Source organism: Apodemus sylvaticus, chromosome 1 (assembly GCF_947179515.1).
Source record: "Apodemus sylvaticus chromosome 1, mApoSyl1.1, whole genome shotgun sequence".
Classification (NCBI taxonomy): domain Eukaryota; kingdom Metazoa; phylum Chordata; class Mammalia; order Rodentia; family Muridae; genus Apodemus; species Apodemus sylvaticus.
This window is the reverse complement of record NC_067472.1, coordinates 32780210-32796084: the sequence shown is the minus strand read 5'-3', so window position 1 is coordinate 32796084 and position 15875 is coordinate 32780210. Positions and strand designations below refer to the sequence as shown.

The following is a 15875-nucleotide window of genomic DNA, read 5'->3' as shown; positions in this document are numbered from 1 at the left end:
AGTTGGACCAGGTTTTAACATAGCTGTGCTTAAAAGCAGTCGTGTAAACCGGCTTTGATTTTTGTCTCTCTACACACGTGGGGGAGACTCTTGTAGGAGTAGCTGTTTGAATGTGAGTTGCCAATGAACAAGACAAGGAGCTAGAAGGAAGGGCCTGGATTGCACAGCAGCTACATCTTCTGTAAGGTCTTTAGCTAGCATAGCTTTGAAGGGGCCTGAAACGACACCTGCTGTACACAGATGTCTGCAAAGCTCACACAGCAGAATAATTCTAAATTTAAAACTCTTGATGAACCATTTTGGACACCAATAACACACTAGTATTATGAGATTGTGTGTGTATGTGTGTGTGTGTGTGTGTGTGTGTGAGAGAGAGAGAGAGAGAGAGAGAGAGAGAGAGAGACTTGTGTGTGTGTGTGAGAGAGAGACTTGTGTGTGTGTGTCTGTGTGTGTGTATGTGTGAGAGAGAGAGAGAGACTTCTGTGTGTGTGTGAGAGAGAGAGAGAGACTTGTGTGTGTGTGTGTATGTGTGTGTGTGTGTGAGAGAGAGAGAGAGACTTGTGTGTCTGTGTGTGTGTGTGTCTGTGTGTGTGTGTGTGAGACAGACTGTACTTACACTGCTCAGTCTCATTTCAAACTTAAGAACCTCCTGCCCTAGCTTCCTGAGTAGTTGATATTATTGTAGATTCCATTGTGCCTGGGTCCATCAGATGAAGTCACCATCTCTTTCCTCTATAATTTCTTCTATTTGTTTATTTATTCATTTATTGTTTGATTGATTGTTTAAGACTATCATAAATGTACACAATGAAATAAGATCAATGCATTTCCCTCCTCACACTCCCTACCGAGCCCCATTTATATCTCTCAAGTTCATCTCCTCCTCCTTTCCTCCCCCTCCTCCAAACAGTGAATGTTATAGTTCCCTGTGCATTGGTCACTAGTATTTTGTGTAGGACAGGACACAATAGCAGATGCCTGGAAAAGTTCAGTACTGAGTGGAAAGTCTGTCTGATAAGACCTCAAGCAGCAGACATTGGTGTCAAATTCATAACAATGTAATTTATTTATTTTGTACTTGGATACTTGTAAAACACACATACACACAATAAATTTGAATGTTATTTAGAATACTGACATGATTTGGCTGAGTGTTAGAAATTTTACTTTAAAATAGTTCCACAAATTCATTTCGAATTTTAATATTCTAAAATAAAAATGCATTGTATCAAAATCTTGATCATTTAAAAAACTGTAAACACCATGATTCAAGCCAACAATTTTGTGCTTTTGAGACACAATATGTGCTTTGAGGATAACTGTGACTTCATTTGTCTGAGAAGAATCTATACTGCTCCCTTCTGGCTTTTTCAAGGCTTTCAAAGGTGATCAGTCCTTTTGGCAGCTCCAACTTTGTCTTTTCTGTTTCCAGTATGTCTTCAGCTTCACCTTAAATAAAATGCAGAAATGTGTAAGCTGATGAATGGGTCAGGTGTTTTGTGAGAGGACCTGATTGCAGTTCCAGGGACACACTGTGGGTAACTGGATCCATGACCTAAATCTCAAAGTTCAGCACCTTACCATTTGACTCAGGAGAAGGAATATACCTCTCAGGGGAAATACATTACATGCTTATATTCTATCTTCTATCACTCAGGAGGTAAGACAAAAGGATCATGAGTTCAAGGTCAACCTAGGCTACATAGGGTGGCTGTGTCTCAGAAATAGTATACAAAAGAAATGGTAAATGCATGAGGAGATGGCTATAACTACCTTGATTTGACCAATACACACAACACACAAACAACTGTGAATTTGACACTAAAAAATGAATAAGTTGTCTGCAGAACGAAGAATACTTATAGAAATCATTAGAATTCTTTCCCAAAGGCTTAAAATGTCAACACTTTGCAATCTGTGGCCTAGATGATCAGCAGAATACAAGGTTAAGCCTTGACATGGTGTTTCTCCAGTTTCCACCATGCAAATGCTCCTAGCACAAGCAGTCACAAGCCTACAAGGTGTGCAGCCCGAGGCTGAAACTATGGCTGTTCTTTGTTGCATCTGTATGCTGCTTCTACATTGCATAATGCAGATACAATTGATACAAGTAATCTAAAATTATATAGAATAGAAAAACAATAAGAAACATATGAGGTCTGAGTACTTAATACCTTTGTTTTAAATACAATTTAGGACCCAGTCCCACAACATTGAGAGACACCTGGGTGCTCTAACGAGCCTGGAATCACAGGTGAGGAGGCCACACCATCTGCCCCAACACTGGGAGTAACTGGAACCCCTGGGATCCAAGGATGAAGGAACCCCCGCCTGTCCAGTAGCACAGGTTCCTTCTGGTCTGAGCTGGTGCCCTGAGCAGACCTTGGGCAATGGTTCTGTACCCGGTCCCACAACACTCAGAGGAAGCTTGACTCCCAGGTGCTCTAACATGCCCAGGATCACAGGATCACAGAGAGGAGGGTCCTGGACTCTGAGGAGTTCTGACACAACCAGGATCACAGGAGGGACAGGCTGAGGTCAGAGACAGCAAGGGCAGGTAGCACTAGAGACAACCAGGTGTCGAGAGACAAGCGCAAGAACATAAGCAACAGAAACCAAGGTTACTTGGCATCAGAAGAACCCAGTTCTCCCACCATAGCTAGTCCTGAATACCCCATCACACGGGAAAAGCAAGATTTGAATCTAAAATCACTTCTCATGATGATGATAGAGGACTTTAAGAAGGACATAACTTACTTAAAGAAATGCAGAACACAGGTAAATAGGTAGAAACCCTTATAGCAGAAACACAAAAATCCCTTAAAGAATTAAATGCAATTTAGTATTTATTATAGTTTAATTGTAAGTCTGTATACTCCTATTTTATCTAATTTTTAATAAACAATAGTGCCTCATAATCATCATGCAAAATCTCTAAACAGCTAGTAAAAGCTGATTCTATACCACTGTTTAGAAGAAGAGATGCTGGTCCTCTGAATCATAGGAAAATGGTACTATCAGAATCCACATGAGTCAAAGATTTTTAAGAAGGGTGTGTGTGTGTGTGTGTGTACCATTTATGTATACACATGCCTGTATGTGTTCATGTGTGTACACTTGTGTGAGGTGGCCTGAGGTTAACCGCCAGTATTATCCTTAGGCATTATCTTTGTGCTTTTTATCAACTGAGCCCCAGTTCTGAGCCACAGATTAATGATGACACAGAAACTCTAGTCTAGGAAGACTTACTTTTCATCCTTTGTAGAAGAGTTCCGTAGCCCAGGTCATACTGGTAGGTGAAGATGAAGCTTAGTGGAACTATAGGAACGAGAAAGGCTGGCTTCTTTCGCTTTATTGCTCTGTTTCAGAAATAGAACGATGAATATCAAATATAACCTGCAAATACATTATCTTATCCTTGTAAGAAAAAAAAAGCACCTTTGGAAGAATGTATTCTATGTTGTAAGCTATTTAATTCGTCTGAGTCTTCTATAGAAATTGAACAATTGCATTTCCTTGTCCAACACACCTTGCCAGATTCTTTGGTTCTCAAGGGGAGGGTCTATGACTTGCTAATCTTCCTTTGTTTTTAAGCGTTAGATTCCTCCTTTTAAAGCAGACAAGGATTGAGAGCTACCATTCAGGACCTCTGGGATAAGCACAGAGGTCATCCATCTTGGTGTTAAGTGAGCTCTCTTTAACTTATAGACTAGAGAAATAGTCAAAAGGAACATTAAGAACTAACGGCCGGATAAGCTGTAACTACTCTAGTTCTACAGACAAGTAACCTAAGGGAGCTTTCTTTTTTTACATAAATACTCGTGGTTCAAAACTCAAAGGCCTACTCCAGCCTACTTAATCATGATATGACCATGGCAAAGACTTTGTTATTTCAGAAACTCTTCAAGTAAATTGTAAACATACCCAGCTGCTAAAGAGATGGTTGCAATGCCAAAAAATGTTCCAAAATATTTGAGGAATTCCCGAGACCAGGCGATCTGCATAGCCATTTGCCTCTCTCTCATCTCATTCTGCAAGGTCAGCTGCCTTTCCAGCTAAGTACAACAGACAAAAGGGTGGGTTATTCACCTTCTATCTTGGAACGGTGTTAAGATCTGCTTTTCTTCCTTCCTTGGTTCTGAGGCAGTTTTATTTTGTTTAAATCACAATAGACTTTGACTAAGTTGCTCTGAACTGCTCTGTGCACCTGTCCCTTTTGGCAATGACAATTCCTTCAAGTGTGTCCAGGACAGTGCCCTGCTCGCTGAGGTCTAGACTGTATTTTTGTGGATCCAAGCCATGGGTATGTTTCCAGGCTTTTCTGTTTCATATGAAGAAAGATGTATGGGTCACTCGACACACACTGTGCTGGCCTTGCATGGAAATCATTTTGCCTTCCGCTCTTGTTGCTTTCCAAATGTACCCAGTTACAAATTAAAATGCCAGGTCTTCATATACTGATGGAGGGATGCCAATAGAGGGTTTTGTTACTCACATGTTTTGTCTTGTGGCACTTCAACCAGTGCCTTTCTTGGCTTTGAACAGCCCAAAACACAGGACACGATATCTGGATGGATTTTTTTTTTTAATCCAGGGAGCAGTAGTGAAATGAAAACTTAAGCCCATGCTTTGAAAAGAGCCTGATTCTTCAGAGAGAAACTGTTTTCTTCTTGTCTTTTAAATTTAAAAATGCTGACAGTACACATCATCAGCAAAGCTCAAAAAACAGAAAGCTAGAGTTCATGAGGGAAGAAAAGTAATGTGACTCAGTTTCTCTTCATGTCCTCTTTCTACTGTGGCAGGAACTGAGAGAGGAGAATGAGTTTGGGTGTAAGGATAAGGCTTGGCCACTTGGCCTCTCCTGGGAGTTGTAGTACAGGAGTATACTAAGTAAACCCCAGGTGGGGCTGTGGAATCTCTAAACAGAGAGGATTCTGGGAGGGGGAACCAAAATAAAGAGACAATGGTTCTAAGACAGATCTGGGTTCAGGCAGGCCTGGGAGAGACAGTTGGGTTAATCTCAGCTACATAAGTGTCTACATGGTTCCCTTTCCCATGAAAAGGTTTCCAAGAGATAGCTAAAATTAGAAGGAGGTAGCATACCAGAAGGTCACTACACCCTAGGGCCAGGCAAACTCATGGAAGACACTTGGGTAGAGAGTATGAGCCAGAGGTCGTTGAAGAAGGGTCTCAAGGATCCATCCACAGCATCGAAGACTGTAGAAGACACGGCCAGACTCCCCCAGAGCATGACCAACGTCCTCAGAACAGATCACCTCATGGTCCCTAGGTGACTGTAAAGGGCAGCAGAGAAGCTCCCCTCGATCAGAGAGGTGTCCTCTGATGCCTGCGGCCAAACCAAAATCGTTCCAAGAAAAAGTGAACAGAGAAGGAGAAAGGGCAAGAAGTAATGAAGCCTCTTTGTCTTGTCAAAATATGCCTTTATCAGTACAAGCTGAGCTCATTTTGAGTTCTGTTAAAGATACATAATATGACTTGTATACAAAGTATTGAGTATATAAAACCATCCTTGCTAGGCCATTTACTTTCCAAACTCACATAATAGTGCATACTTTTCCAAAGTGATATAAATACAGCAATTAATAATTTGTGTTCATATGAAAAAGAATCTGAATCAAAACAAGACCCAGAAAAATTCAATATCAGTGTCCTGAGCCATAAACATCTGTGGGGTTCTTCAAGGTTCCAGTAACCATACTAACTCCCCAAAGAGTTAGTCCATATGTTGATTGGAGGTTAGGTCAGCATAAGTTTAGTTTAGATTTTTTTGCAGGGCATCTAGGTAGGTCTAGTATGCAGCTGGGATTAAGAAGTACTGTCTAAATGAGCTATCACAGGATATATTTTTGTTTACCCCAATAAACATCAAGTAGATATCAATCTAAAACTGATGGCTGGGAACTACCAAAGGCAGAAGCAGAAAGCTTTATGAAGAGTGTGAGACTAAGCAGTATGATGCCGTGGTGAACACAAAACGTGCTGTCCTTGTCACATGAATAAACTTTATGGTGAAGAGTGAACTCGGTGTGTCAAAATTTATAAGTCAGCCAAGAACTCAGAGGATGCTCCACATGAGATGAGACCGTAACAAGATCCCGGGACTGCATGACATGACGAACACACGGTATGCAGAAGGGAAACAGAGCCATCTAAGCATGCAGAAGTAGTTGTCAAAGATAAAAGGAGCTGGACTCAAACGCTGGGCTCTAGTTGTAAGGGTGTCTCTCACAAGACACGAGTTAAGAGCTCTGCACCAGGCTTGGTAGGGTACGCCTGCCATTCTAGAACTCAAGAGTGGACATAGAAAGAAGAATTGTGAATTTGAGGCTAAGTTGGCCCACATTGCCATCCTGTCTCAAGGGACAATGACAACAACAACAACTCATCTAGGGTTGGAAATCCGGGATTAGTGGCATGTTGCAACAAAGGAGACATAGGGCATTGAGTGTCTTAGTAAGGAGGCATCTGAAAGATCTCATCATGGACCTGGAAGGAAGGAGGGAGAGTGGGAGGGAGGGAGGGAGGGAGGGAAGGAAGGAGAGAGGGAGGGAGGGAGGGAAGAAGGAAGGTAATTACTTAATCTCTCTACTGTAGTTTTAAAAAGTTTGAGGTCTTCATGTTCAAAAATTCTAAAACAAATAAAACTTGAAGTTAATGCTTTTCTTTTGGGAAAATATAACCTAAAATTATGTCTTAATAGTATTATGTCTTAATAGTATCTAAACAATGTGTAATGATTGAAATATATAATTAATTCAGGTCTCCAATGGCATAATTATTATAAGTAATCTCCTAAACTAATAGCTAGATTCATCAAACATTCTAAACAAAACCTAACAATGAACCTAGAACTAACATCAGTTTTCCTAGTAGATTTGAAAGTGTGCTCATTAAACATGATGTAAATATTTTTTTTCTTCTAAGAAGAGTCCTACAGAGAGAAAAGGTCTCAACCTTGCCTTTTCATGTTTATTCTCTCATTGACAATAAAAAATTAATCAGTGTCAAAACATTACATCCCTCATGTGTGAGATCTAATTTTGATAAAAACTAAGAGAATCTACCCTATTTGAATTTTCAGCACACAGACAGTCATGTTTGGTTGGCTTTCGGTTTTCTCTAATGTTGTTCCCTGAACACGGCAAACGACAAACTTTTGCTGCCCACTAACCTTTGGATGACCGAACTGTTCTGCCTACAGTCCCACTGCGTGCTGTGGTCGGCATCCATATAGTTCTTTCTCTGTATTCCATCCTACTTCATAAGTACCTTCATGAGTCTTTCTAGACTTTCTGGTGTTATAAAGTTGTTTACGTGCGCCATCTAGTGGCACTGAAAAAAACTGTTCCTTCTTCTAAATAACATTCTCAGAAACCGAAGTTACAAGAAGCAGTTTCTACCAGAAAACTAAAGATTGGTGGTAATATCATTGTAACTACTAATGTGGGTCCCTTCCAGCTTAAACTATCTCACTCTTACTCTCTCTCTCTGGCAGCAGTACTGGGAACTGAACACGGGACCATGTGCATGTTTGGCAAATGCTCAACCTCTGAGCCGTAGGCCCCAGCCCCAACACCTTGCATGAAATTCTCAAAAACTAAAAAAAAAAATTTTTTTTAAAAGGAAAAATAAGCAAAACCTTTTTCTGTGTGTGGTTCCGGGGGGGGGGGGCGGAGACCTTGTGCATCACAATCACTGGACATCTGCAAAAATGTCTAAACTCCTGAAACTATGTAGGGACCCTACAACACTTAGGTGGAATTCTTTGAATGGAAGATGGGCTGGATGCAACTGATGTCGTCTGAGCAAAGTTGCAGTGAGGAGAGGAGCTTGACGATGCTGTCCTGCACACATGTAAGTGTACAATGAAACTGGTGTGCCATTCTGTACAAAAACCTCATGGGGACCAAATCTCTCCCACTCACGACCTCTCTGGAGCTCCTCCTGGCAGGGCTTATAGAAATAGGGAAAAAAGTAGAAAATCCGCAGTCAAGCTGCAGGGAGCCCCTTGCCCAAGACACTAGCGCCCCCTTCTGGACGCAGTCTCCAAGTACTCCCTGCTTTAGTTTGTTAAAGTTGCATACCCCACCACCACCACCACCACAATCAAGAGACCACAAACTGGCTAGTTTAAGCAATAGAAAAAATGTTTTTGTCTCAGTTCTGGAATCTAGAAATCCAAAAATTAATGTAGTTGATTCCTGGACAAGCCGTGAGGAGACCTCTGTTGTAGGCTTGTAAATGTTATATTTGGGGTGCATGATTAAATTTCCTCTGAAAAGTCACCAACATATCAGATTAAGACCCACCCTAAGGATTTATTTTAACTCAAATACCTTTATAAAGACCCTATCTCCAAATGAAGTCACATTGGGGTTGGGTTTCCAGCATACAAGTTGTAAGGGGATTACACTTCAGAGAGTATTTGAAGGTAAGTAACTTGTTGAGTTTTTGTTTAAAATAACTTTTGCTCTGTGGAAGACACATGAGCCTTAGGTGTAGCATATCCACTGTGGAGATGGAAATCCAAGACAGGACAAGCAGAACGTTGGGGCCCGTCTGCTGGAAAATGAAGGTAGTGTGTTTGAAGGTGCACATCTCAGTCTCTTCTTGGTTGCATGCAGGGGCCGTGGCCACGCCACAGCCCTAGGGAGAATTTCACTCTGTCTTCTTTCAGCTGACACAGAGCTGCTGGCTCAAAAGGGGCTGGGCTCCCAGGTTTGGGTTCACTTTGGGTTTAGCCAAGCTGAAGAGGGAGGGCTGATCCAACTCTACCTCAATGCCACATACAGAAAACCTGCTCATTGGCATCCACAGGGAAGGACTTAAAGCTGTTTTCTTCCCTCTGGCCAGTCAGGGGACTACCAAGGACCATGAACATCCTGCACTTTCTTTATGAGTAGGTCAAAAATAGCAGGGCCTTAGCTTCCGGAGCCATCTCTTGGCTTGCGTGTCAGAGAACAAGCCTGAGGAGTGAAACTAATAAACAAAAGCCTCCACTTTCCTCTTGTTCGTGGTTCTCTATAAAAGCAGGAGATTCCCAGCACTCAGTGTTCCCCATACCTGGCCCAAATCCATGGAGTGCATGTGCTCTGAGTAGCAGGAGGAAGTGGTATTAGCGATATGCTTACACTGCTTCCCTGCACTGACGAACTCCTCTAGTGTGGGAGTCTCTGGTTTTCTGTAACTTCCAAGAGGAATAAAGTCCCCAGATCTTCACAGATCCTGAGGTCATGTAGTCTGATATAAGAATGAAACTCCTGTAGTTTCTACCCACACGCCATTCTTGTTTCGGAGATGCTGGGCTGATTCCTAGCCTCTATGTCTCCTCTGGTCACTGCTTAGTTACAGTAAGTAACTTGCTCTTTCTTTCCATTGTCCCCAAAGGAATCATTAGCCCATATCTTTTATCCCATACCATAAACTTTTGTAAGTCTTTAACATCGGCGTGGCATGGAGGTACATACCAATAATCTTATCAGTGAAGATATAGACAAGAGGACTAGGAGCTCAAGGCCATCTTAGACTACATAACCAATTTGAAGCCAGCCTGGGCTATATGAAACCCTAACCTTTAATAAAGCATTTTAATAGCAATAATAGCAACACCTAATATAAGCAAGAGGCATTATAGTACACATTCTATATGATATACATTCTGAATAATGTGCATAATTTTTACTTCTTGGAGCATCTCTGAAGGGTGCATTGCCTTTAGGGTACAGACCAGGAGACTAAGGACAGGTTATGTGCACAGTCAGGATGCTCTGGATTCACCCAGGTGTCTAGGTTATCGCTCACGTACTGCCTGAGAGTAGGACTTTCTACTCTTAGAGCCATAACAGACCACGGGGGCCTCATGATCATTGTCTAAAGCCTTAGCAAAACAATTTGGGTCAAACTTTTTAACATTCAGCTGTGTCTTGTAATATTTTAAAACACATTGACAGCTTCTATTAGACAGTTCAGCCAGCTCTTTGATTTTTTTTTTCTAAACATCTACTGTACAATCCAAGGTCAAGCACCACAGTCTATAACAGTTTCCTAATGCTACTTTAACAAGTTATTATCTAAGGTTAAAGGGCCAAAACGGACTGGTGAGGCTCTGTCTCTCTGGAGGCAGCAGGGGAAATTCTATTTCTTTGGCTTTTCCAACTTATTAAGGCTGCCTGCATTTTTTGGTCCATGGCCTGGGCTCTTTGCATCTTCAAAGCCAGTAGAGTGCTGCTCAGGTTGTGAGTGTGTTTAAGACTTTTATGTGCAACAGTATAACATCTCCTAATATTCTCTCTCTCTCTCTCTCTCTCTCTCTCTCTCTCTCTCTCTCTCTCTCTCTCACACACACACACACACACGCACACACACACACAAAGGTACTGGAAATTACTACACTTGATCTTAGCCAAAAAGGCCGAGAAACGATTGGTACTGGAAATTACAATGGATCCATATTGATAATCCAGGATAACACTTCTTTAGATGAACACATTGTAAAGTCCCTTTCCATGTAAGGTATCATATTCCTAATATATTCACAGGTTCTAAGAATCCAGAAAGCCTTGGGGGAAGAGGCATATTTTGTTCATAATATACTCTAAGAAATTTCCTAGTAGGACGGAAGTTTTGGCTCAAGTATCTGGCTTGGAGATAAGGGCCGTTCATCAGTTGCTTGGTCACCCACTCACTTTGTCTTTGAGGATGGAGCCCAAGAGCATCTTAATTAAGGGTCAGAGGGAGTCGAAGAGAACACGCCTCAGGAGTGCCATTCTGGAAACTTAACATGCTTCGGAACATAGCAGCTTAGCTAACACATACCTGAAGTTGAGCATGACTAACCATGAACTCCTGTTGGTTTTTCATGTTTTCGTTCATAGATTTTGAGAATATAAACCCCATCTGGACCTAAAGTGGAAAATGCAAGGCATATTTAAATAACAGACTCAGTGCATCCTTACACAGGCTCTGGGCTCCTATCAAGGCTGGCAATGTAAAAGGAGAGAGAGAAAAATACTTGACCTAGGGAATCGTTTAAATTCTAAGTAGCTGTCCAACCTCAGGACTACTTACCCAGCTTGAACACCCTTTACTCAGTCAAGAACAGCTGGAGGAAATGGTTTCCCATCTCTCCCTGCGCTGTGCACACACAGTGCCGTGCTTACTTGATTTTCCCCTCTATAAATCTAAGGCGAGCTACCTTCTCACCGTCTGCTCTGGCAAACAGGAAGACCTTGCATCTGAGGGTGTGTGTTCAGAACTTTCATCTGTCCCTCTTGACCTTGTGTCTTAAGATGTAGGTGTCTTAGGGTCAGCAAGTGACTATTCCTCCTGAGGTCTCATGCTCCTGTTCTTTGACACGCCTCATCCTCTTGTAGCTGATATGCCCTAGGCATTTTCCCCCAGCCTCACCTTTGTTGTCTCCAAGCCGAGGCTCTCAAACAGGCAAATTCATGCCTTTGCAAATGAATCTCCTTGTATGGGAAGTATGTGTGTTTGTGTATATATCCATTCATGTGTGTGTGGGGTGGGTGTGCGCCACGGCACATTCGTCCAGGTCAGAGGGTAACCCCACGTATTATTGCCCTTTCCACCTTGTGTGAGACAGTCTTTGGAGAATGTTGCTCTCAGCTGTGTACCCCAGGCTAGCTGTCTCTGCCTCTCATCCCAACACTGGAATTACAGAGCTGTCTCTGCCTCTCATGTCAACACTGGAATTACAGACGTGCGCTGCCGTGCCCAGCTCTTCACTGACTTGCAAGCTTTCAACACAGGTCTTCCTGATTGCATGGTAAGTGCTTTACCCACTGAGCCATCTCCTCAGCCCAGAAATGGATTTTTAAAATGATTGCATTGTTTCCAATGGAACTTACAGCACAATAAACTCATTGCAAGTTGAAAATAGCATTGAGAAAAAAAATGCATTTACTATACTGACTATACAGAACAATGTAGTTTACCATTCTTAATTTAAAGTTCTCAGAAACACTTATGCTACCTTACGAAGTACAGACCTCTTTTTATAATAATATGTTCAATATAATTTATTGAATTTTATAGTAAAGTTAAAAACAGAATGGCTGTTCTGTTTCACTAGCCTGGGAAATGAATTCAGATTTTGAAGTTTTTCTCCCTTATGATCCATATCTCCTTTTGACCATCACTTCCTTAAACACTGTGACTCAAGCCACCCTCTACAGCAGGCACCACCTTGATTTATTTTATTTTATTTTACCTTATTATACGATCTTATATGATCTTACCTAGCAGCTACCTCAGAGGGCTATAAACTGTAGGTGGGTCAGAACTCCTAACTTTGTTCTAAATACAACTGAGTATGTTCAGAAAACATTCTCCTTAGTTATTGATTTTTTTAGAAGACCACAAGGCCCAGGGGAATGTCACAACATCTCCACTTTCTTCAGTGTTGTCTTAGGCTGTTGAATTCACACCACAGCAGCCAATCTCAGTGCTTCACAGTCAGAATTTATGGATATTCTGAGGGAATCGCAGACAATAGTTATTTCCACATCTTTCCTCATAAGGAAATCCCTGGCTTTTGAGTGGCCCAGGAGATGAGTGTGGAGAACAGGGGTAGTTCACATCAACTGGGATGGCTAACCCTGTTAGTCGGTCTTCAGGTGAGTGTGAGCTCACAGCCAGATCTCAGTGACTTCCCTGTATCCCAACAAAGACAAAGAACACACCCTGGACTTAGCAGCCCTTAGGAGCCAGTCAGTTGAGAGGCTGAGCAGAGGCTGAACTACTTCCTATGAAGAAAGAGAGAGAGCTTTAAACAGCCTTGGAACATCACGAGTCCTCCCGTCTGTCAGCGTCCCCACTCAGCACCCTATGAACAGAGGCAGAGGACACTCATCACAGAGGAGGACCTAGCTGTTTCCTTTGTTATCTAAGCATTGGCAGCTCAAATGAGTCATTTCAGCTCAAACTGGGCCTTCAGGAGAAGTATTATCATCCATCTTGACAGTCTCTGTGGCTTCACACAGACACTTGCACAAAATAGGAATGCTTAACAGAAGACCAACTTTGGCTCAGGCTGTTTAGCATCCCTTAAGTGTTCTTCGGCATGTAGTTTTTTACATCTGCTGCAAACATCTTCAAACATCCTCCAAGAAACTGACTGTACTCTAGTCTACACACACACACACACACACACACACACCCTTCAGTCCCTTGGCCTACTTCTGTTTCTAAGGGGGTGATCTCTATGTCCCTTTAAGGAGTAGGACAATCTTCCTGTCAATCATCTAGAGAAGAGAAGAGAAACACTTTGGAAAGCTAGGATGTAGGCTTACCTCCTTCTGGGCCTTGCACTCTTGGACTTGGACTTTGGATGAGTCGGGGAAATCTCAGGCACACAATCAAAGGTAGAAGGCAAACGGGAGTGTCCCTCACCTGCAAATGAGTATGCCACACCCTGTAACTTCACCCTTGAACAGTGTTTTCAGCCTCTTCTCCCCATACCTAACAAAACCATTTTGCACTATTTCCTTAGGACATCCCCAAACCTTCCCTTTTCTCTCTCCCAGAGACAATATCACCAGCAATACCTAAGAGTGGCCTCAAACTGACTTTATTACAGGCAACACAGAAAACCAGTGTCCTGGAGGATGGACGATACGAACTTGAGTTCTGGCTACTCCTGGTTTTTAGTTAGTTTGTTTGTTTTAGGTTTGGGGTGGGGAAGCAGGCGTATTAATGTTCCAGTTCCAAGAGGGCATGATTCAAGTTATTCTGGAAAGGTATATTGGGGAGGATATGTTGCTTGTGCAAATCCCAGACTTTATCCTAGGAACTGGGATTTGATTTAGAAGAAAATGAATTCTATGCGATTTCTGTCATCCAGATTCTGCCCTGATGTAGTACCAGAATTTTTGGCTGGCCACATCATAACAATCATTCTCAATAAATCTTCCAAACCATGTTCCCTAGCAGAAGGACATAACCTCTGGGGTTATTTTGTTTTGTTTGGTTTCCACTGTCGTTCTGTCGAACCAGTTTGCCATCATTTTGGTATTTCCCTAAAGATATTCCATTTTCCTGCAGACTTGTCCCAACTTGGTGACAATGGTACAGAGCCGGGCAGGCAATACCTTTCGGCCTCAGATGGCATCAGCAGAATGAAGAGCCCAGGCCTTCCCTACCCAGCAGGAGCTGCAGCTGTACGGGGCTATACAACCGAACCGACCCTCCCTCCCACGTGCCTATGGCCCGATGCACTCACGCGACACGGTGCGGGGACGGTGACCACAGCAAAGGCCTCTAGCCAGAGTGATCAGCGCACGGACAGTACCTAGCTGGGCAGAGCCCCAGGATTGGTTGACTATGACAGTGGATCACGAGCTTCAACCAATCAGCGTGGCCTTTGGCTCCTTTAAGGAGCCCGCGGAGACCTGGGGTGTTCTTCCGGTGCAGGCGCTTGGAGCAGGGAGGTGGGTGGAGCGGCACAGAGCCGCAAATTCCAACCTGCATGGTCTTGTATGGTTCGTGATTTTAAGGGAAGGCTAAGGAAGCAGCATGGAGTCCTCGGAGTCCCGAGCCTGTTTTTTTTTTTTTTTTTTTTTAAAAAAGCCACCACCAAATCGCTTAAAGGTAAACAGGGAACAAATGCGAACAGTGGCCAGAATTTCCATATTTCCCTATGTGATTTCCATATTACGCACTCCTGCCAGCATTGTCTGTCTAGAGTACAACTCGCAGATTCGCCGAGGAAACACTCAAGGACCCATTAGCATTTGCTATGTAACTGGTTGGGAAAACAATACACTCCATGCTTCAGGAAGAGCCTTTAGGAAGAGCCCCGTATTAACCTTGGCTGACGCCACACATAGAGAAGGCACCTAGCCTCCTTCAGGCACATCTAGCCTCGCAGGTTTGTATAGCTTTAGTCCTCCGTATTCTGATGTTTAGATCCCCCATTCCAAGCATTACTTGGATGGGAAAGTTGCAACAGTGTCTTTAGTCCTATTTGCAGGAGCAGGTTAAGTGTTGCTAGGAGTAAATGCTTTTGGAGGGAAATGAGCAGCTGACCCCTGAGATAGGAAGTAGTGTCTATCCGTGCAGACTAACTTGCTTCTGTTCTGTTCCCAGCTCTGTAACCTGTAGGAGGGACAGAGGTCGCTGTACCTGCAGATAAGCACTATGGAAACCAAGAATGTTAAACACTGCAGGGTTGTAGCTTTAACCGGAAAGATTTAGAACTCGTTTACCTGCAGGAGGTGGTTAACGTTTGCACTGAGTGTGAGAGACCACGCCAGATCCTTCCCTTGTCAGGAGCTGTTTTTTTTTTTCAGTCAATCTATAGAACCTATCTTTATGGACAATGTCACATCCTATAGACCCCATCTTAATCCCTTTTCTTCCTTTTCAGAGACTTACGTATTCTAGATAGTTCATATAAATGAAATGGACTTTCTACGTGCTTCTTTAACTTTAACACGTGTGTGTGTGTGTGTGTGTGTGTGTGTGTTCATCTAAGCTATAGTAGGGAGGCTGCTTGCCACCCTGAGACCCCGTTCTATTCCTGGAATTCAATGGTGGAAGGAAAGAACCCTGTTATTGCAAGTTGTCCTCTGACATCCCTAAGTGTTCCATGCATGAGTGTGCACTCACACACACACACACACAGAGTACATGTTAAAGACCATTATACAAGTTAGGTGAGCTAGTGTATGCACGAGAGAGTCTGACATTTGAAAATATGACCTGTCTTACTATTACTGACACTTTTAATCATTATTGTGATTTTATCTTACTCATTTGATAGGCTTTTTTTTTTTTTAATGATGCTGTAGCTTGTCAAGGTTTATCACCGAAATGCAGCGACTGAAGGTAACTGT

General features: G+C 42.6%; 1 protein-coding gene across 1 annotated transcript; it reads right to left on the bottom strand.

Annotated features, from left to right (window-relative positions):
* Positions 1-1042: 1042 nt before the first annotated feature.
* Plgrkt (plasminogen receptor with a C-terminal lysine) lies at positions 1043-14369 on the bottom strand. Its single transcript, XM_052187568.1, has 6 exons — positions 14261-14369; positions 13332-13431; positions 10837-10923; positions 3925-4055; positions 3250-3359; positions 1043-1449 (listed from the first exon to the last, which is right to left on the bottom strand). The coding sequence occupies exons 3-6, from the start codon at positions 10915-10917 to the stop codon at positions 1328-1330; spliced, it is 444 nt and encodes a 147-aa protein (XP_052043528.1). The 5' UTR covers positions 10918-10923; positions 13332-13431; positions 14261-14369; the 3' UTR covers positions 1043-1327.
* Between the last annotated feature and the right edge of the window lie 1506 nt (positions 14370-15875).